Below are 20,918 nucleotides of genomic sequence, written 5' to 3'. Positions count from 1 at the left end.
TTCTCAGAAGGATAACCCAGAAAGCAGTTCAGCTTATTTTATCTAGATGTACTTGAAAGTGCAGTCACGTACTTTCAGAAAAAGAGGTGTAGTGTACAGATATGCTCTGTGAACTTACTGCTGCCTTACAGCATTCAAAGGGTGGGGGAGAGACAGATAAAGCATAAAAAAAAAGAATACCACCAGGAAAGAGAGAAATGTATTTATTTGAAGTAACCGTAAAGAAAGCCACATGAACAGCCCAAACCAACCAGCATTCTCCTTAACAGGGCTGTAGAGATGCAACTGTAGCATTTCCCAGAACCTACCTTTGGTGAGATAATGGGTAATAGTTACTGTTCCTTTCATGAATAAGTTTTTAATACAAGCTGGTTTAAATAAAACACAATTTCAATAGACATTAATTCTAAATGCCAAAGTCCTGTAAGTTAGGCCCAGTGCCAACAGTAGGCCTTTCATGGCTGATCAGAACGGTGTAAGACAGTTTTAGAAGAGACAAACCACGCACTCGTGCTATTTTTGTCATAACAGATATCAGAGCCTGCGTTTTTCTCCAGCAATTTTGATATGTGAACAAAGAGAAGAATTCAAACTAAGAAATCTTCTTGGTCCATAATGTCCCCACTACAGCTGAACCCTGTAAGACCAACAGAAGCTTCAACAGAACTTCTTCAAATTCTTGCAGCTGTAACGATGCACTAATAGGGAAATAGTAATGCTTCAAAATCGCATTAAGGTTACATGCAGGAATTTAGCTTTAAACCACAGGGTCACAAAAATATAACCATGATCAAGTACCTTGGATGCGCTCACCCAAGGCTCTCTGACAATCAACTATTATAAATGATTTCTTGGTTTTAATTCTGTATTTTCTTCCCTCTACTAACAGCACGCTAGACTACAAGGATTTTTTTTAAATCAGGGCACAAGGAGAACTATGTACTGGTTCCCGAGTTACAGTGTAACTGAATACATTTTGCATTTTACATTTTCACAAGAAATTTTGTGATATCACAGCCATACTTTGTAGCTAAAGAACGTCTCTTCATCTGGCTTCTTTCCTGCGCCTGTTTTGCAGTTCTCTGCAAAAGAGAAAGACAGGTCTGCTCAGTAAGTATTGTTACTTGGCAACAGCGTGCGCAATGGAAAGCATTAACCCACAGTTAAACTTCAGTCTAATTTTGCAGGAGACAACGTAATAAAACGCACGTTTATTACAGTGACGTTCTCCCAAATCCTGAGGAAACTGTTGTAACAGTTTAATGCTACCTTTCCATCTTCCTTGTATGGGATGGAGAGCACAGGGGTTGTTCCGCTGGAGACAACAGGGCTGAGGAGGAAGCCCGTTACGGTCTTCTACTGCTGAAGGGGGGGCAGGAGCCAGGCCCTCCCCAGGGGCACAAGGCAGCACTGCCAGAGCCCCAGCCGGGGCATTCCCGCTGGACACGGGAGGAGGTTTCACCCTGAGGGGGGGGCAGGCACTGACCGGGGTGGGGCTCAGACGGTGCAGGACCGTGCAGGGTGGTGCTGAGCAACCTGCTCCGAGCCCGGGGTCAGGCTGCGTTACCTCTAGGGGCCCCTGCACCCAAAATACTTCCGTGATGCAGTTAAGTACCGCCCTGGTGCACGTTCCACAACATTTTCCCTGTGAGGGTGAGGATTTCTGACGGTACCAGACTGACCTCTCTGTGGCAGACCGTACACAGGGTTTGCAGGTTTTCCAGGGAGCACTGTCCTCCTCCGCTGTAAACAGGCTTGATATGGTCTACCTGCCAGAACTGGCCTTCTGTCGGATTTGTTATTATTTCATTCAGCTGCAGTGAACAAAGGACATGACATTGGAAACGTTAGATATTCCTTCTGACCTACACGTACATCCTACCATAAGAACAAGAAATAATTCAGAGAAGTAGCTATTTATAGTTTTCATCGAGAGAAAGAAAGTAAGCCTCAGCATTTTTTTGTTACTCCCACTGGACAAGCAAACAACTGTAACTTCCCTTGGCATATTTTCACCTAGCCTGCAGTGTGCTAAAGCACATTGCAGTGGATCAAGGGAAGACAGAAGGAAAGGTTCAGTTTTCTGGATTGGTACAGTAAGTTATACTTTGATGCCATTTTATCATCAAGTGCTGATATTAAATACACACAAATAGAGTGCAACAGCTATAGTCCCATCACAAAAATTAAAGACTCTAACTAGGTGTTTGTCATTTAAGTTTTTGATCACGTCAGTGGTAATTGTAATAGCAAGCATTGAGAAACTGTAGGTGACAAAACCCTACGTCAGCTCTCAAAAAGCTAAGGACTAACATTCAGTTGTGTTTGCTCAGCAGGGTGTAAGATACCCCCAGTCCACAAGAATTCCCATCCGAGTCTTTCAGATGTGCATCACCTTATTTTAAAAAGGTGCAAGCAAGAAAGCTGATCCCACGCATATGACAAGGGACAGTAGATTACTTTTTCTTTTGCAAGTTTCAATTAGTGTCTGCAGAATTTATTTAAACAATTTAGAACCAGTACCTTCTGAAGCAGAATTTCAACTTCGCAGCAGAAAATGAAATAGCATTTTAGTTTCTGAATAAAAATACCACTTTATGCAGGAATGTTCTCCCTCCCTGCTCCATTGCCTTCAAGTCAGTGAAGAAGCAATCACAACCACGAAGAATGGTGGTTGTTTGTAATGCATTTTGAGGTGATACTGAAAGGAGCTGTGACAACTGGCTTTTGTTAAGCTCCTACCAAACATTCTGCAAAGTAGGAATAACCTAATACTACTAGACTACCTCCATTCTTAAATTGTTCCATAAACATAAACTATGTTAATAAAGTGCATTTCAAGTAAATCTGGCTGCAATATCCACACCCCTAAGAAATCTGAATTCCGATGCCTGTGCCTTTCAGCAACGAAAAAATGTGTTAGAAGACACTGGGGTTTTTTGTGTTTAGGATTTTGGTTTTTCTTATTCTGTTGTTGGTGCTAGGTTAACCTTTGACCTTCAGCCTGTACGAACATCATTTTGGATTTCTCTGAACTATCTATCTGCTACAGGAACACACAGAGGAGCTGTTACTGCTTAAAGACCAGTACCATTACCTGCCCAAGTGGAAGGTGAGACATCCAAGAACTCCCCAGAAGTTTCTTACGCTGACTCTTGGGTGCATCTCTGATGCTGAGATAAAGCTCCTGGGCGTTTTGATTACAAAACTGGCAAACACCGTGTTCAATTTCAAATACTTTAGTCCTAAGGTAGCTCTGACTAGAGCGAATTGAGAAGTCCTCCTGGCAGGCATGAGAGCAGAATCGTGTGTCCCAAGCACGGGCCTGGCCGCCTAGCTCAAGCTGAGCTGTTGGCTGTTGACAGCTGAGACAGAGCGGGTTCCCTTGGCTGTCCAAGGCTTGCAAATAGCCTTTGGATAGGGAGGAGCCGTCAGCTTCAGTCTTCTCTGCATGAGGAGCTGACGGGCCTTTTCCATTTTCCGGAAGCAACCTGTTTGCCGGGGAGGAAGTGCAGCTGTTAATAAAGGAGATATTCAGCAAACAGTTCAGTAGGGTTTTTATGCACTGTATATTTCCATTAGATATCTTTTATGCTCTGAAATACCAATTTCAGTTGAAATAGTATCTTAATCTTGCTCAGATTGATACCTGCACAGTGCAATCATCTATTTGGTTTATGTTTCCATTTAAACAAAATTTGACAATATAACAGATTTTTCTTTTGCATATCTTACTACATTTACACATGTACACTAAATTATTAGCTGAAACAATGCTGTATGTATAAAGAAACAGTGGCTTCTATCAGGTGTGTACACATATAAATGTAAAACGTTTCAGCCCTCTCTTTAACAGAAGTAAAAAGTCAAAGGAAACATCCTGGTTTCTCCACGCAACTTTCACAGCTACCTAGCAGTCTCCTACTCTAAACAAGGCTTACCTCCAGGCAGGATACACACTGCTTGTTTAATACATTTTTTAAAAGGGCATTTTCTGTCTAGAATTTTCATGTTCTTTTCCCTTCTTCTAAATTCTGAGGCAGAATAGAGGAAAACTTGGTGTCCTCAATTTGCTGTTGACCTCACAAGCAGGCCTGAGCTAACCTTTTTTCCTTAACTGAATCATGTAACTGTTTTCTTGTTTCATTTTAATTAGACTGTTAGTTAACAGCTGTATCAGCAGACAACAGATGTAATCTAAATTGTTGTAAGAATAAAACATAGCTCATTAGCACTACAGCAAGTTTCTTATCTAAACACTGTACTTCAGCAAGGTAAACACTCATAGAAGTAATTCTGCTACCTTAAAAAAAATCTTGGGGGAAACAGCTTGATAACCTTATTGCATTAATAAACTTACTTTGTGGAATGACCCAATTGTTCAATAGAAGCATTTTCATTCTTTAGACAAACCCCGCTTTCTTTCGAGATGAGGCGAACGCTGCCCCCACTGCTCCTAGCTTTGCTAAGTGAGGCTGCTGCTACATCCTCCTTGGTCACGTACCTAGAATAATTCAAAATTCTGTCAATATACTACAAAGGGAACAATCTCCCTCAAAGAATATTCAGCCTTTGCTGCAGCAAGATTGATATGGCATGTTCTCTTAAAGCATCCCTCATTTCCTGGGTGAGAAATGAATAAAGGCTGGGAAAACATACTTCATAATACTTCCATATTACATACCTTTTTCTAAAACCAGATTCAGCTCTAAGCAGCAAGCAGATAAGTTGTTTTGTATATAACTATATGAAAACAAAAGCAGTTTGATATTGCCTGACAATGAAATCTGAAAGCCATTTTGGTTCAGTTAGGTGAAGTCTCACTGATACTCTAGCTAATACAGGAAGTTTACAAGCTCTGTTGGTTATGTTTGCACTCACTTCTTTACTGTAATGTGAAAACACACGAAACATCACTGCTCAAGTAAAACTCTTAAAATCCCTTTACTCTGATCATTCTTCCAAAAAACCACTATTCAGACAATTTCTCATAAGCGTACCTCTCTGTACTATGCATATGCCAAATCCTATGTAGTACCTTAGAAGACCTGTAGGTTACAGTAGATTTTCTAACATGGTTCACAGTTAGATCTTTCCTACTTTTATGGAAGGAAACAATCAGTCAACAGGTTCAGAAATACTTACTACCTGCTGCTTCTCCTTATGTTACTGGGATTACAAACTCTTTATTTACTTGAATTCTTGCCTACAGCCAAAATAGTCACCCTGGAGAATTTAACAGTAGGGACTGAGAGGAATAAAAAGTTTATAGACTGTTTGCAGAGGCACCTTGGTGAGTTAACCTGTACGCATAAGAAGTTTTGTGGAAAGCAATGACAACCCTGAAGCTGCAAATGTCTGTCAGGGAAGATAGAGTAAGAGAGAAAGGAAAGACAGTGAAAAAAAAAGGTAAATTAGATTTTAACAAGGATTAAACACTAGCCCGTTTCAGTGACACCCAGCAAGGAAAACAATAGTTTTGAGAAATGTCATCCACAGAGAACAGAATTGCTTAAATAAAAATAAGTATCAGAAAGGCTTGGAGTAGGCTGTGAATTATGAATAAAGCATTATATCACTGATGGCAACTAATGATTTATTGCTGCTTCCAGGTGGGGAAAACAACAAGATTCTTTGACCTTACTTTTCTTTTGAGTCCCAGAGGTCATGGTTTTTCCTCAAAAACCTCCGGCAAGTTCCAGATGTTTAAACATGCAGCGCAGGAAAGCCAGAACAGCTGCTGAATGCGGCACAGTGCCGGACAGAGAAGCAGACACTTTCATTCCAACAGATTTACTGCAGTGCTTGGTTGCCTACGTTTGTCACTATGCGACAAGCAATCATCGAACAACCAGTTTACAGTCTCAGCATCATTCCACTGAAAGTTACATTAAATATATCAAACTTCCAGCAGCAATTAGTAAGAGGAAGAAAAATTAAAAACCACATACCTTTTTGTGCTGCTGACCACTGGCTGCTTTTTAGACAACTCCTCTGCAGCATGAATAGGACTACAAAATATCTGACCACTTTTTCTGATAATCTTCTGTTTCATTGCTGTTAGACGATTCCATTCTTTCACAAACCTCAGTATCTGGTAGAGAATGCTATTGTCAGCAGCATGACAGGCATTACACAGAATTACGTGCTATGAATTAATACATTCAAAGCTGGATGAAAACAGATGGTATTATCTGAAATGATCCCTTCAAGTCATTTTCCATACAAGCTGCAACCCCCAACCCTCACCTGCTGAAGAACTCTGACAGCTTTGGCATTGTCTAAAACAATAGTTTTGCTATGATAGGTGAGTTGATCCAGAAGGTAAAAATAAGGCCAGAAATGGCCTTTACTGATCTGAGTTGTAGCAATAGGAGAAAGGTTTCTTGATAAAGCCTCAGGCAAACCTTTCTTGTGTAAGCAAGACTTTGTTGGTGGGAAAAACAGACATGCAAGAGAGTTTTCTTCTTAGAGCAGCCGTTCTCCCTGTTGCAGCAGGCCTCTCAGAAAAGGAAAGTTCAACTCCCATTTCTTGAACCACATTTATAATTGGGTTTACAGACAACCTTTCTTCTTCCCTCTAACCTTCTGATACATTCTTAACACTGGATTAACAATCTGTAGTGTACAGCCCATAATGTCAGTTTAGCTACAGGTGAACTGAAGAGTTGTTCAATTCAACTAGGTATTAGACCATTTCTCACAAAAGTTTTGCAACTTGTAAAATTTTAACAGAATCACCAATGTACTTGCTTTGAGGTTATTATATTCCTTTACAGTAATACAGTGTCAGAAAAACATACGTGATAAAATTATAGTAAATTAGCAGTTAATGACATGAAAATCAGATCACCAAATTATCTTAATTACGCATCTGTTTTTATGGCAATAGCGCCATCCTCTTTTCTGTGGCATTTCAGTGTGGCACACAAAGATCTGACTAGCAAGTAGAGACATACTTTACCATCAAAATAGTCAAAGGGCAACAGTTTTGAGAAGCTTAACCTGCAATTCACAGTAATCTCAAATTGACACAGCCACAGGATCCTGAGGAAAAACTGATGAACTGTTTAACAAAGTATTCCAGAATGACAATTGAGAACATAGCATAATATTGATCACCTTTCCTTATTTTGCATTCAGAATTTGAAAGTATAATAACATAAAGAAGCTCAGAAGAACTTAATTTCTGGTACTGAATCTAATATTTTTTTACAGGCTGGGAAGCCACAAAAAAAACCAAACCCAAAAACTTTGATGCTGTAAACTAACAGGACTGGTATGATTAACTGGTTTCTGTAACAACTATAACCACAGGACAGTGAGGAAATGAAGGAAAAACTGTTCCTACATAGAAATTTAGAATTTATAACATGGCTGCTTGCTTTAGGATGTGTGTAGGCAAAAAACTATTTCACCCCACCCTCATCTCTACAACAGAAAATAAATGGGAGTAAGAATATGACAACTGAACAAGAGGCTTGGGTTGTAGGTTTTTTTCCATTCCGTTTTTCCCCTCTTTCCCTCACGGACTACCTATAGCAGTCAGTATCACACTGTTTCTGAACACGGACCATGGGATGAGTAAATACATTGTGCAGCAGAGATTTAATTGTGACTTCAGCTTTATCCAGGAACAAACTTCCATACTTCAAGATGACAACATGGCAATGATTTTCTTTTTCTGCTGTGAGTATTTTTACATGGCAAACATCAAAGTGTACAGATGTGTCTCACTTCCTCAGAGTTGGAGCAGCAAGAAAGAAGTCAATGAAATGGCAGGATATAATGGAAACAGAAACAAGGTATTTCCTTGATTCTTTTTGGGAACATTTACTAATATGGATCTTCTAATCTAGAGGAGAAGGCTGCAGGACAGGAAGTTCCATAAAGCAGTGCCACCCCCCGCCCACAAACATGGAATTCTTAACTTGTCTTTTCAGTCTAGCAAATAGCTTTGAAATCCTCTGGCAACATTTGTTACCCACCCATTAGCTGCTTTACAAAACTGTTGGTTGAATCAGTCAGGTATCTGTCTTACAAATTTAAGTTCCAATCTTGCTGGAGAACCTACCAAAAAGAATCAGTTTTGTTCCTACACAAGAGAATCTGATTTTCCAAATTATATTTCTCTTTAAATGGAGAAAAACAGTTAAGAAAACTATGTTAAGCAGATAATGTTGCACATCCAATTTAAATTCTGCATTTCCTTACTTGAGTAAGGGTTTACAGTGTTAATGTTCTCCTCAAACACCATTATGAATGGGATCTTTATTACTGAATTAACTGAAGCTACATGTCGCAGTGGAACTGTGCCCTACACTGCTTTGAAAATTGTTAGAAGACCAAAGGAAGAAGTGAGAGTGGAGACCTGCTGAGAACTGCAGCTCTGATACAATCTAGCACATTCTTATTCATATAATGTGCCCCGTTTAATTCATAACCTTTAAAATGCTATTTTGTTGACTTACGAATGTTAGTTACTAATCCTGTAAATGATAAATTAAATGATGCCTGGTTGATTCTATCTACCGAAATGTTAACAGGAGGCATGATAATTTGCCAAAGTAACAGACTGCATAATTAATATTCATATCAACATTTATAAGATTTGCTTGCATTGATGAAACTGTGCCTAGATCCCAAGGCCCGGAAGCATTCTGCAATTATTAAAAAAAAAAAAAAAAAAAAAAAAAAAAAAAAAAAGTCAAAGCCCTCCGTATTAAGTATTATATTACTGTGCCAGTAGAATTTCTTACCGATGAACGATTTTGTTTATGCTGAAAAGTCTCTGGTAAATCCTCCCAGTTATCCAGCTGTATGTCCAATGGAATGAAATTATGATTCAGTGGTTCACCATCCTAGACAAGCAAACAGTTTTGTTTACAGATGCAATGTAGCACAATCTAGAAAAAAAAATTATCTGTTTCATCTGAATTATCTTCCCTTCCTACTAAATTTAGTTCCTCATGGTAAGATTTTTCCAGGAAAAAAAAACCAAAACAAAAACAAACCAGCCACAGATGTATAATACCACAGATGCAAGAAACATGATTCACGTTAATATATCTAAAACTAAACAGGGTGAAAATTTTTGCTCTGAAAATATTTGAATTTTTTTCTTTGCAAATATTTCAGACACACACTGCCTTAAATTAAGAAACTGAAATTATAATCCTCTTGACTGAATTTCCAAAGGAAATGAATGATTGTAGATGGGAGAATGTCACTTCATTAAAATTTAAAATCAGAGTCTTGAATAGAGCATTGTTTATTATACTTAACCTTTTTTTTAAAAAAATGTCTGAACAAGTTCTCCTCCACTTAATTTTTAAGGAACAAGTTGACCCAGTGGGTACATATGACCCAGGAACTTACTGATGATTCACAATCATTTGAGAGAAGGAATCAAAGCAGAATTCCCCAGTGTCCAATCGTTCAGCAGAAAGATTTTGTGCAGTATCTGGCATAATGAAACTCTAATCCAAGCCAAAAACAACCCAGACCAATATACAGTTGCCCAAATACCATCCAAAGTGCATCTTTGAGTAAAATGTGTGAAGCTAGGAAGCAGTGTATATTTTAAGTATATTAAACAAGTTTTCAGATACAAGAGGACACTCTTTTTGACTTTTTCCCAGCTGTATCAGCCTAATGAAAATGTATTATCTCAAAGAATTGCCCTCAGTTATTTGTGATGCTTTGCAGTTGCACCTGAATACACTGACTCATTCACCAGCTTTGAAGAAATCTTCTCGGTGAACTTTTCTAACCCTTGAAAGAAGGAATTGCAAAGTCCTCATTCCCCCTTGAAAAATGACCTGGAAAATTACCAACTGCTAGTTTCTGTACTCCCATTACCATTGCAGATTAATGATAATGTGTTTTATTCAGGAAGTTACTAACTTACACACAGCACCAAAACCTAGCTTTCTGAAAATGTGGTGACAATATTTTACTTACTTAAGTCTGTCAGGATTCACTGTCATTTTTATTTTAATTTTGAATGTTCTTCTATGAAAAATATTTTGTGATAAGACACTACAATAAAAAAAAGGAATCTTAAATAACTATCACTTGCATTTCTAACAGATGATCTGAGTATACATCTAATGTATTAGCCCCATTTTGTAAGCTAAGAGAAGTGTTAGAAGTTACATATCTAGGGAATTATTACCTAATTCCCCTGAGAAAAAGAACTAGAATTATAAACTAGCTAAATTTTGTACATTTCAGCTAATACAAAAATACTGGTCTTTATATATAACAAATGAAAGTATATATACACATTTCATAGGACAACATTTTACTTTGTAATTTTAAAATTATAATAAACGTGTATTTCAGGTTTACCTTTGTATATAGGTGAATTCTATCAGTATTCCTGCTTGCACAAAACATAAGCCCGTCATATAATTCAAACATTTCTGATTTATCTACATCTCCTATAAAGAGAAAAAATGTTGACATTAAAGTTTTCCTCTTCATTCATTTCATTCAGTCTACTCAGACATTAAAAATAATATTATACATGTATCTAATTCCAGAACAACACAGTAAGATACACAGCTCAAGCAGCAAGTTATTAAGATATTTGTGTATTTTCTTTTTGTGTTTCTCCTGAACTACCTATCACCTGTTTTGCCTGTGGCTGTCCTGAACAAAAGTAAATGCCATCGTAAGTTTCAATAAGACTATACAGGTTCACAGCTGCTAGTTTGACATAGTTCTTAAGTCAGCCAAAAACTCTGTATTGCTTCAGGAGTTGTATGGAAAGGCTGGATTTATCCATCATCAAAATTCAATAAACATCCCAGGCTAGAACAAGAAAATCATGTGCTGCTGTATGTACTTCTATCTTTCAATTGTATAGGTTTTTATTTAAAAGCTATTTTTCATGCCAGAGGCATTTAATACAGTTTTGCAATGGGATATAATCTTTCTTTCATAGGAGTCCCGCTTTACCTTCTCCATGCTTTTTTTCACTTTCTTCATTTTCAATTTCAACAGTTTCCTGTTCGCTGATTTCAACAGATTGCTGGGTCACCAATTCCGCAAAATCTTCTCTTCTGTCTTCAGCACTGTACTCTGCTCTCTCTTCATTTCTTCCGGAGTCCTTTGAAACATCCTCCTCAGTTTCGCTCGTGGGAGCGTCACGATTTCCCTCAGCTATAGATAAAGAAACAGAAAAAGCAATTATTTATGCTACCCGTACAAACAGGAACCTAATCAATACACACCTGGAGACAAGACTATGTAATTGAAATACAAAGCAATTGCATCTTATTTTCTAATGTTGCAACCACCTGAGAAACTGGAGCTACCTTTAATATTAGGAGAATAAACACATGGATCAAAGTTTTCCATTTATGCAGATTCATGCACCCTGCTTAATGTCAAAATATATGCAATAAATAATGCAGTTGGCAATTCTATATTACATACAGTTATTGTATACTATAAACACACAAAGTAGTTTTCCAGGCATTGATCTATACCTGTGAAATTCAGAAGTTGTCCTTACTTGAACAAGCACAGAGACTTAAATAAAATAAATAAAGAAAAAGAACCTTATTTGAAATTGGATTGAAATGGCAAATATGGGGATAGATTTATAAAAACTTATAAAAATGTTTTATTAGATTTCCAGATAAGTTAAATAAACTTAATAAAAGACATCTACTCTAACCTGCTGGAGCAAGAAGTGCCATATTTTCCAGGTAATGTCTCCCATAACAAATACACAATACCCAAGTTAATAAAACATCTATACCACATCATTTAGTTTTTATAGGTAGAGAAAAAGTTTGCCATTTAATTTGATTCAGAATAACCATAAACCTCAAGGAAAAGGAAAGCTACATTTGCTGCAAAGAAAACTGAGCATATATTCTTCCTCCCTGAATTCATATCCTGTTAACATTTATCTGAATTTTCCATTTGTTTAAATTAGAATCATGTAAAAGATCCTTGGGGAAAGCAAAATTAAGAAGGATCACTTAACAGGTATCTGTTCACATAAAGACACCATTCTTCATATTTTGCCTCGATTTGTGTATATTCGTATATGCAAAAATACTGTATTTTCTGAAACTAATCACAAATGAAACAAAAAATGCATATTTTTCTCTGCAGCACACATTACTTACCATTACTGCTTTGGGGGCAATTGCACATTTCACAGTAAGGAAGCAATTCACTATTACTGTAAGTGCAAACACTACAGTGCCAAACTTTATTTAAAGCCGTACTTTTGCTTGGAGTATTTAAACCGCAAGGAAAGACTTCATTGTATTTTTCTGAAAACAAAGAGGGCTTTTTTCCAGTCAAAGATTTTTTCTTTTTCTTACTGGAGTTGACTGGAGTAGATCCACTTATGCTTCTTGCTCTTTTAGCTTCACGTTCACAGGTACTTTCATGAGAAATCGTATCCACATCACTTATTCTTGTGGAATCCACATTTTCATTGCTCTTCTCTGCATCATCTTCTTTTGTGACTTCAGAAGATTCTGAATCATTATGTAATGATTCATTAGCAGAAAATATTTTGCGTTTCTTCTCAGCGGAGGATTTTGGGGAAAAGAAAGAACGTATGTCATGCTGTCTTTCCTTTTCAAACTAGGAAAGGGGAAAGAAATATAAACACTGCTGATAATTACTGCACCAGCAGCTGTTAAAATTATTATTTTTCTCCATTAATATTACTCTGTAATACAAGAAGCTATTTTTAGTTTGAAGATGGAAACAAAAGGTATCTTTCTTTAAGAACAAACAGCTAGCAGAAAGAGCAATTCAACATACCTCTTCTGTTTTGTGAAAAGTATTTTCAATATTCTCAGGAAAATTCTGAAATAGCACTATCAGAAAACAAATGCACAGAACTGGTATGCTATGTGCCTTTTTTGATGATGCCTGTTACAAGGAGAGGCTTTTAAACATAGTTTTTAAAATAATAGCCAATTAAATTCAGGTCAGCTAATAAAGCTCTAATTTAAACAGAAATTACTTGGTCTTATCTGACTCTGAGGGTGGGTCAGTCACCTAAACATAACATAAGGACACATCGGAAGCTTGTAGATGACATTTATACCCAGCAGAGCACTTTCCCCAACTTCACTTATTTTTTAAAATGGAATTTACATTACTTTTTCCCACTTATTTAGTGCTTCTCCATTAGTAAAGTCTGCAGTACATGGAATGCTTAAGTGAACAATGGTTGTAATGTTTTTAAATGAAAGAAAACAGAAAAACGTAAGTTTTGAGTCTTACATGCGTAAACAGAAGTTCATTTTTGGGATCTTCTAGACTTTCATTTGGGGTCCAGGCCTCAGCAAAACTCAAAAAATCCCATTTCTCCTTATCACCTTCGTCAGCCTGCATTTTCTCTTTCTTGCCATTCAAGGTGCTGCCTGTAACTTTGGCCTGCAGAAAGATGACTTGCATGAAGTTTCCAAGAAATTCACATCTTGGAACAAACAATTTGCTTCCTTTGCAAACTTAAATCACCATTTGCAAAGTAAGAAACTCTGCAATAATTCAAAATAACTTAAGTGATTAAAACTATTCCTTCCAGCAGCCATTTCTGCAAGAATAACAGTAATTAGCATATTTAACACACTACAATGTGTGAAAAGGTACATAAAAAATGTCAGTATTTATTGAAGTTAAAAGACAATATATACACTGTGTACACCTCTTACAGCCTTTACACCTTTTGCTTGGCATGTGGAAACAAAGGCAGAACTAATTGAAAGAAGCAGTTTAGTGACAGAACTCTTGTACGGTAAATTGTTGGTGAATTATTGAGACCCATCTGTGCCATGTTTAAAGAGACTTCTAATGCACTGGACTGGCTGAGATTTTTTTCAGAGGTACCTACAGGAATTAGAATGCGGAGTTTCATTCCCCAACTGAATGTCAAATACAGTTTGCAGTACCTAGATTCTTTAAGCTGTGATTACTTTTCAGCAGGAGAGGAATATATTGGCAAACAAAACAAAACAAAAGGTTATCAGTTTCTCCTCTAACTGTATGGACACAAACAATTGCACCTCTACAACACAGGGGCAGCCAAATGCAGGAACAACAACTATAAGTTGGCATTTGCATCAGAAGAAATCCTGTGTAGCCACAATCTCAAGCAATTCTGACAACTAGAGTTTAAAAGGCAGTTCTTTCTACGTTGACACTTCTAGAAGTGTCAGAAAACAAGAGCTGACAGAATACAAACACACATGAGTTCTAAAAACAAGACACTAACAAATGGTATCAAAGGTGGCAAAAAGGTCACAAAAGCAAAACAGCCAAATTATTTTTTCTTAGTCCTGTGAACTCTCAGAGATCTTCCAAGTAAGGAAAGAAAGCAGGACAGAATTACTCCTCCTAACAAGGACTGGGTAATATTTGAGGAAAATAGCAACAGAAGATAAGATTACTGTAATCTTGTGTCTGATGAAGAAGAATTATTTGAGAATGCATATTCCTCTCAGAAATGAAGTTTAGTAAGGCACAACATCCACCCAGTTAAAAAAAACAACCAAAACCAAAGCCAACAAACTCTAGCTGTTATTATTGTGGAAAAAAACTTAAAATTGTAAACTGAACAACCAGAGCAATAAAAAGCTAGAAAGAAGATAAAAAAATGATCTCCTGTAGATCTGAACCATCCCATTCATCTCAGCAAAAAGTTACCTTTTTTATCTTTGATCTTAAATGGAGAGCAAAAAGCTAGAAAAGACTAATTTGGAACAGACATGGACATTTTAATGATTAGCAATTCTAGGTGTATCAATTTGTCTTATAGTAGGAGAGTGTTCCAGATAAGCAAGTGTGTTATTTGGCACATGCACTTAAGTGCTATCTTAAACATAGCGAGTTCTTGATTATTTGGTTCTATTCCACACATACCTTGCGATTCAGCATTGCCCACATAAGAGTATCCATTGTTCCTTTTGCAATAAGGAAGTGAATATTCACAGAACTGCACTGCCCAATTCGGTGTGCTCTGTCTTCTGCTTGCTTAATATGGCCTGGATCCCAATACAATTCAGCAAACACAACATGAGTAGCAGCAGTGAAAGTTAAACCCTAAACAAAATAAGTAGATGCATTTTAGAAAAAAGATTCCACACACAAATGACCAATATCTAAAGCAAAAGAAAGCTAAAGGTTGTACAGGACATTTTTATATGGAAATAAAAGGGACCACCTTGACAGCAGATGGGCCTGTTACACCAATTTCTTCCTTGGGCCTCAGATAGATACAAGTAAGATTAAAAAACCACTTCAATATTGTGCAAAGACTACCTACTGCTTTTCGTTATGAAAGTAACATTTATTTCTTATTAATCTGGTATTTTTAGAGAAAATGAAGTTTTAGTAATTATCCAAGAATGAGATGCTGCTGCTTATCTTGATTTTGCTCAAGTAATTTCAACAGAGTCTTAAAACAGTTAACATGATTAGTGCAGAAAAATGAATACATGAGTCTACAAAAGACATATTGCATGAAGATAAATTGCCTTCAGTAAATCACTTCAGTCACCAATTATTTTAGTACCTATATTCTTCAAGTTTCTTATTTCACATATTTTCTTTTTTTGTCCTACCTGACCAGCTGCCTGAATACTCAAAATAGCAACCCGAGTATCAGGATCCTTCTGAAACTGATTAACAAGATGTATTCTTTCTGCAGAAGGAACACTTCCATCTATTCGTATGTAGCGAACCTGTAACATACCATAATAGAGACAAAATGACATTTTCAGTGTCCATTTTTGAACACAATCATCCTTTGTTCCCCAATGAAAATATGAAAACATCTGTTCTATTTCTGTCACATGGATAGAGATGCATCAGTACTCTTTTGCCCTTTGATTTACAATTAAGCCTCCATCTAGAGATGTTTAGACGTAGTGTTCCCTGTTTACAAAAGGAGAAGACAGAACAAACATGGGATCATAAAATGGAATACTCAGCAGAAGAATCTGTTATTTCCCTGACGTGATTTATTAAAATTCCAAGCATTTGCAAAATAATAACAGTATGAAATAGCAAAGTTAGGCACCATTCCCTAGCAATGGTTGAGAGTCTATGATCAAAACAATATGAAGGTTGTTTGCAAACATTTTTACTGCTTTGAATTAAATGTTCAGGTGAAATGATAGTGTTCTGTAAAAAAAAAAAAAAAAACCAAACTAGACAGAAGCACATTGGTAGAAAAACTTGGGAAACAACTGCCTACAACATTGACTCAATAAAGTACCACACCATAAAATATCTACTGAATTCAAATACAGCTCATACGTATTTGTAAAGTCTGAAGTTAAATTTGTGACCACATTTGTTAAATCATTACCTTATTTTCTATAACTGCCTCTGTACAGGCTTGAAGCATGCTTAAGTGATGAGCAAAAACTAGAAACTTCAGTTTGTCATTTTGAAGCATCATTTTGATATAGTCCTTTACTGCTCCTGCCTGGAGTAAAAGAGTGCGTTTTCATTAGTTAAGACATACAAAGTGTTCAAAAAGACAGTTTTTACTTCAATGTATTTCAATAATATAAAAAGGTAAATTTCCAAACTTTTTGTTATCCATTTAAGACTTTATCAAACGCTAACATAGTTAAGTATAAAATTATTCAAATTAATTTTGTTTAAAAAATACCACAAATTTATGTCTTTGAGAAACCTATCTCATTCCTTCAGAGAAAAAAAAAACCCAAAACATTTATCCTCAAAAGATTGCATAATTACATGCCACTTCTTCCAGATTAAGATGTAGATAAAACCCCTTTTAGTTACAACATCATTATATGATGTTTTAAGCCATATTTGGAAAAAACAAAATTGATTTCTGCCCAAACATATTTCAAACGGACAAGGTATTGTTTAATCAGAACTTCTGTATCTGCACTCACATAACGCCATATATCAAAACTGAAAGAATAATTTTGATACTTTCATGATACTGTAATCATAAAATATTGCTCTATTTAAACATTCATAGAATTCTTTTGTGTCAAATATAATTTTCAATACCTTTTACAAAAACTATTAAAGTAACGATGACAGTTAATAATGAAATTTATCAGTGATCAACGGTTAATGCAATACCCACTGCAGCAGTCCTCAGATTTCTTTTTTTCTCTCTTTTTTGTCTTTCAACTTTCTGTTTGAAATTGATTACCAGAGGGGAGGGACTAGCAAAGTGGGGAAGAAACAGCAACAGAACCATAGTGATATTTTTAAGACGGAGAAAAAAATTTGCAGGAGTTGGTCAGATTCTCACCCACAACTTTTTTTTTTTTCCTATACTTTTCTAAAAATAGGCTAGCATAATGAAGTCTGATAGCAGGGTAAAAAGTAGGCACGTAAAAGATTTTGGTCATTAACTTGTTTTTCCTTATATCTTAGGCTACAGTACTACAGGAGGAAATACAGAACATGGGGTCCCATCTGATAAAACAGAAAGAGACCAGCTAGATGGGATTGTTCTTCCACATTTATCCATGGGGAGAACCCGTACTGACAGAATGCAGTCTGCGTAAGGGCTGCATCAGTACCATCCTGGGTCAGCTGCAGCAGCTGCTGACACACAGGTATGTCCCTGAAGTACCCACCTTCAGTATATCCCTAAATCTGCAAGACGCATTTAGTGCTGTTGGGAGACTACATCTGGACAGTCTCAGCCAGCTTGGTTAAAACTATCAGCAATAGTTTTAACACTTAGCTCAGGTCATTATAATGGGGTTCAGCCTATTCCATGAACATAGCAGCGAAAAACAGAGCGTTTCTCCACATTGCAATGTGAGATTTAAAATACCACTGGGTATTTTAAATATATTAAGAAAAGGCTTCCACGCTTACCTTGGCAATGGCTGTTTCTTTATACATGCGTGTGATTAGATTCATGACTTCAGAAAAGTGGCTTTCAGTGGCATCTGAATTCAGATTTCTCATTAATTTCTCCCACTCTGCAAAAGTGGTATTCAAATTCTAATTGGCAGGAGAGATCAGTGGTTAGATACATAGTACAAAGCATGTTCTACCTCAATACGTACATTTCAAGCATGAAATGTTTAGGAACTGAGTACTTTCGAGAACTCTATCAAATTTGGCTAAAAGTAACTGTAGGATTCAAAATCTAAGGGAAAGGAAGACAGAAAGGAAGGAGATTGTACTAAAAATAGAACAAATTTTATCATTATCTGATGCCAAAAAATTGCTATATTAATGTTCTTCATGTTATATTTTAAAAAGAATATGGACATGCTATGCTATATATTCACACATTCTGTGTAACGACATATAATACACATTCATATATATAAATACATATGAATACATAGATATTACTATTTACTAACAAATGTGTTTTTAGCAAAAGTGGAAAATTTACCTTAGCTGCAGCTTGTGGGAGGTCAAACGGAATACGTTGCCTAACTTTGGGAGGCAACTGAGTTAGAACATCATTCTTCAGTCTTCTGATCATTATTTCACTTAAAAGTTGATGTAGTTCTTCTAAATTTGAAGCTCCTCTACAGTCCCATTGAGTTCTTTTACCAAAAAACCTGAAAATGAAAAATCAACACTGAGGGTAAAAACTAGCTCTTCCAAATTCAATAGAAACCTTCAGTATGTAATTAATTTTAAACCACACTATTAGATATGAAAGTGTGCTAGATAATAACACCTGGTGTTCCTGTTTATGCCAGAGAGATGATTGCTTTCTGTCTGATTCCTTCCAAAGCTAAAGTCAGAGCTGTTTCAACTTCCCAGCAGATACCGCTGCCTGCAGGCATTACTACCCATCAGATGTGTACAGTCCTCCATCTCATCCCAGCTACACTTGCCTTTCTACAGGAAGCAGAAGTTTCAGGTGTAATTTTATAACTCTTGTTTCAATGGTCTAATGAGAAGAATATACCACCATGAGACCGCTCTTTATTATATTATAGAGGGGAACAAATGACAGGGAAGCTATCATGAAAGCTGCAAATATCACCATTAATATTTCTTTGTTTCCCTCCCTGAGAATTCCCTCCTAGTTACAGTCAGAGACAGGATTTAAAGCTCAAGGTACCATCTTTAAATGTAATACTATTTGATTAGCAAGGTTAAATAGAGGAAGTAGGTTTAAGGTTAAAAAGCTAAAGGTTGAAAAGAGAAAGAATTTATTAGCTTAGTCTTCCTTGTTCTTTCTTTGCTTTGTTGTTTTTAAGGAAGCGTTGCAGCAGGAACAGCAGCTTTTCTCTGTCAACATTGCCAAGAGAAAACAAAATAATGAGAATGACAGATTTTGCTGTCTTTGGAGATAAGCCCAGGTAGCATTTTCCAATGCCAGGAGAGTATGTTGCAAGCATGTACTTGTACTGGTAATTAAAAAAAAAAACAACAAACAACAACCACTGACAACATAATTTAGAGAATTTTAAGCCTTACTGAACTTATCAACAGTGTTCTAGTTGGCTGCCTATAATCATTCGGGACAGGGGTTGAGGGACTCACTTGTACACTAGTGAAGTATTGCCATAACACACTCAGAATGCTACGTAGATGGAAGACAGCAGCATCTTTTCCTTATATCCCTTCTTTGGTTTATTTATATGGCTGTCCTTAGAAAGGTTTCCTCCCTCCAGCTTGACCATTGGGGATATAAAAGAAATGGTAGGCAAAACCTCACAGAAATACTTTGGACGTCCTCTTTAGAAACAGGTGTTTATGAACACCTAAGTAAAAAACCCCACAACATTTTCACAGAAAGTGCTGCATAAAATAATCCTATCAAGCTCATTACCACAGGATGTTTTGTTTCAGCCAAGTCATGAAGACAAAGTTATTTGTTGAAAGCTTGCCAAACCATGAACTTGATTTTTATTACATTTATGGTATTCCAAAAATAAGATAATCATCTATGATTGAGTAGCTAACCATGCTGTACCCACGCACACTTGTGGTGTGAAAATTACAGATGCATTCAGTCAAAACACCATGGAAAAAAATAGCATTTCTCTGTCTGAAAATTAAACAGCACTCTTCCATGTTATTTGAAGTTAAATGCTGATAAAATGCTTGTGATGGAGGGAGAAAAACAAGTTATATGAAAATGAAACCATGTAATTATTACTGTAAAAATTAAATCTAAATACTAGCCAATTTAGCTGACAAAATCTATTATTTTGATTATATGCAAACCTGTAGATAGGAAATTTTTTAGCTAAGAAATTTTTTACAGGTTCTTCTATTCTCATAACTTCTTTCATTCCAGATTGTAACCTAGATTCAGATGGGTAAAACTAAGGATTTTAAATCAGAGCTTCTTCTATCCCCTCTATTTTAGAATAAACTAAAGAAACTTACCATTAAACTAAAGCTGAGGAAAGCCAGTCAGAGGGAAATGAATCCTCCTTATGTTAATAAACTTAAAGCATGATGCAACATGAAAATTCATGAAAGACGCAAGGGATAAAAATGAGTTAAAATTCATTAGGCACACATGTGGAAAAATGTGTAATGAGCAATGTTACCTACCAAATTGGAGGCAAGGTGGTGGACAAGAACTTACAATGCCTGTATTTAATCCCTCAGACAGAATTACAAACACACTACTGCACTTTTACTCACTCATCTGTAAAATACAGGAGACAAGCATTGGATTTTTTTCCACCCACGTATGGTGGGATAGCAAAAGACTAGACCCCTTAATAAAGAGAGATCTAAATTATTACATGATAGCATAAGACTGAGAGTCAGAAACTCCTAAGTTTCAGCTGTAGCTTAAACTCCAGCTCTAAAGGTAAAACCTATACACTTCATACTAACGACCATATATTTGTAAATCATTTTACTTAACAAAATACTGGCAGTTAAACTTTGTTTCAAACTTTAATAGCTTCCAATTTTGTCCTCAAATAAAG

At 36.4% G+C, this 20,918-nt stretch overlaps 1 protein-coding gene across 8 annotated transcripts in view; it reads right to left on the bottom strand.

Moving 5' to 3' along the window:
• Window positions 1-338: 338 nt before the first annotated feature.
• The window catches only part of ZRANB3 (zinc finger RANBP2-type containing 3), a 53,825-nt gene continuing 33,245 nt past the window's right edge, over window positions 339-20,918 (bottom strand). For 6 of the 8 annotated variants that reach the window (XM_069780811.1, XM_069780807.1, XM_069780810.1 and 3 more), the window contains 15 exons: window positions 18,401-18,572; window positions 17,869-17,997; window positions 16,358-16,477; window positions 15,609-15,728; window positions 14,908-15,087; window positions 13,270-13,422; window positions 12,150-12,618; window positions 10,966-11,169; window positions 10,354-10,445; window positions 8,760-8,861; window positions 5,952-6,094; window positions 4,361-4,504; window positions 3,098-3,491; window positions 1,683-1,814; window positions 339-1,082 (listed from right to left, as the gene is read on the bottom strand). In XM_069780811.1, coding sequence (XP_069636912.1) covers window positions 984-1,082; window positions 1,683-1,814; window positions 3,098-3,491; window positions 4,361-4,504; window positions 5,952-6,094; window positions 8,760-8,861; window positions 10,354-10,445; window positions 10,966-11,169; window positions 12,150-12,618; window positions 13,270-13,422; window positions 14,908-15,087; window positions 15,609-15,728; window positions 16,358-16,477; window positions 17,869-17,997; window positions 18,401-18,572 — 2,653 coding nt within the window. In that variant the 3' untranslated portion in view covers window positions 339-983. The remainder of the gene's footprint in view (window positions 1,083-1,682; window positions 1,815-3,097; window positions 3,492-4,360; window positions 4,505-5,951; window positions 6,095-8,759; window positions 8,862-10,353; window positions 10,446-10,965; window positions 11,170-12,149; window positions 12,619-13,269; window positions 13,423-14,907; window positions 15,088-15,608; window positions 15,729-16,357; window positions 16,478-17,868; window positions 17,998-18,400; window positions 18,573-20,918) is intronic. The other 2 variants (XM_069780806.1, XM_069780812.1) reach the window with 2 other exon arrangements.

Source organism: Haliaeetus albicilla, chromosome 4 (genome assembly GCF_947461875.1).
Source record: "Haliaeetus albicilla chromosome 4, bHalAlb1.1, whole genome shotgun sequence".
In the NCBI taxonomy this organism is placed as follows: domain Eukaryota; kingdom Metazoa; phylum Chordata; class Aves; order Accipitriformes; family Accipitridae; genus Haliaeetus; species Haliaeetus albicilla.
This window is presented reverse-complemented; position numbering and strand designations above follow the sequence as displayed.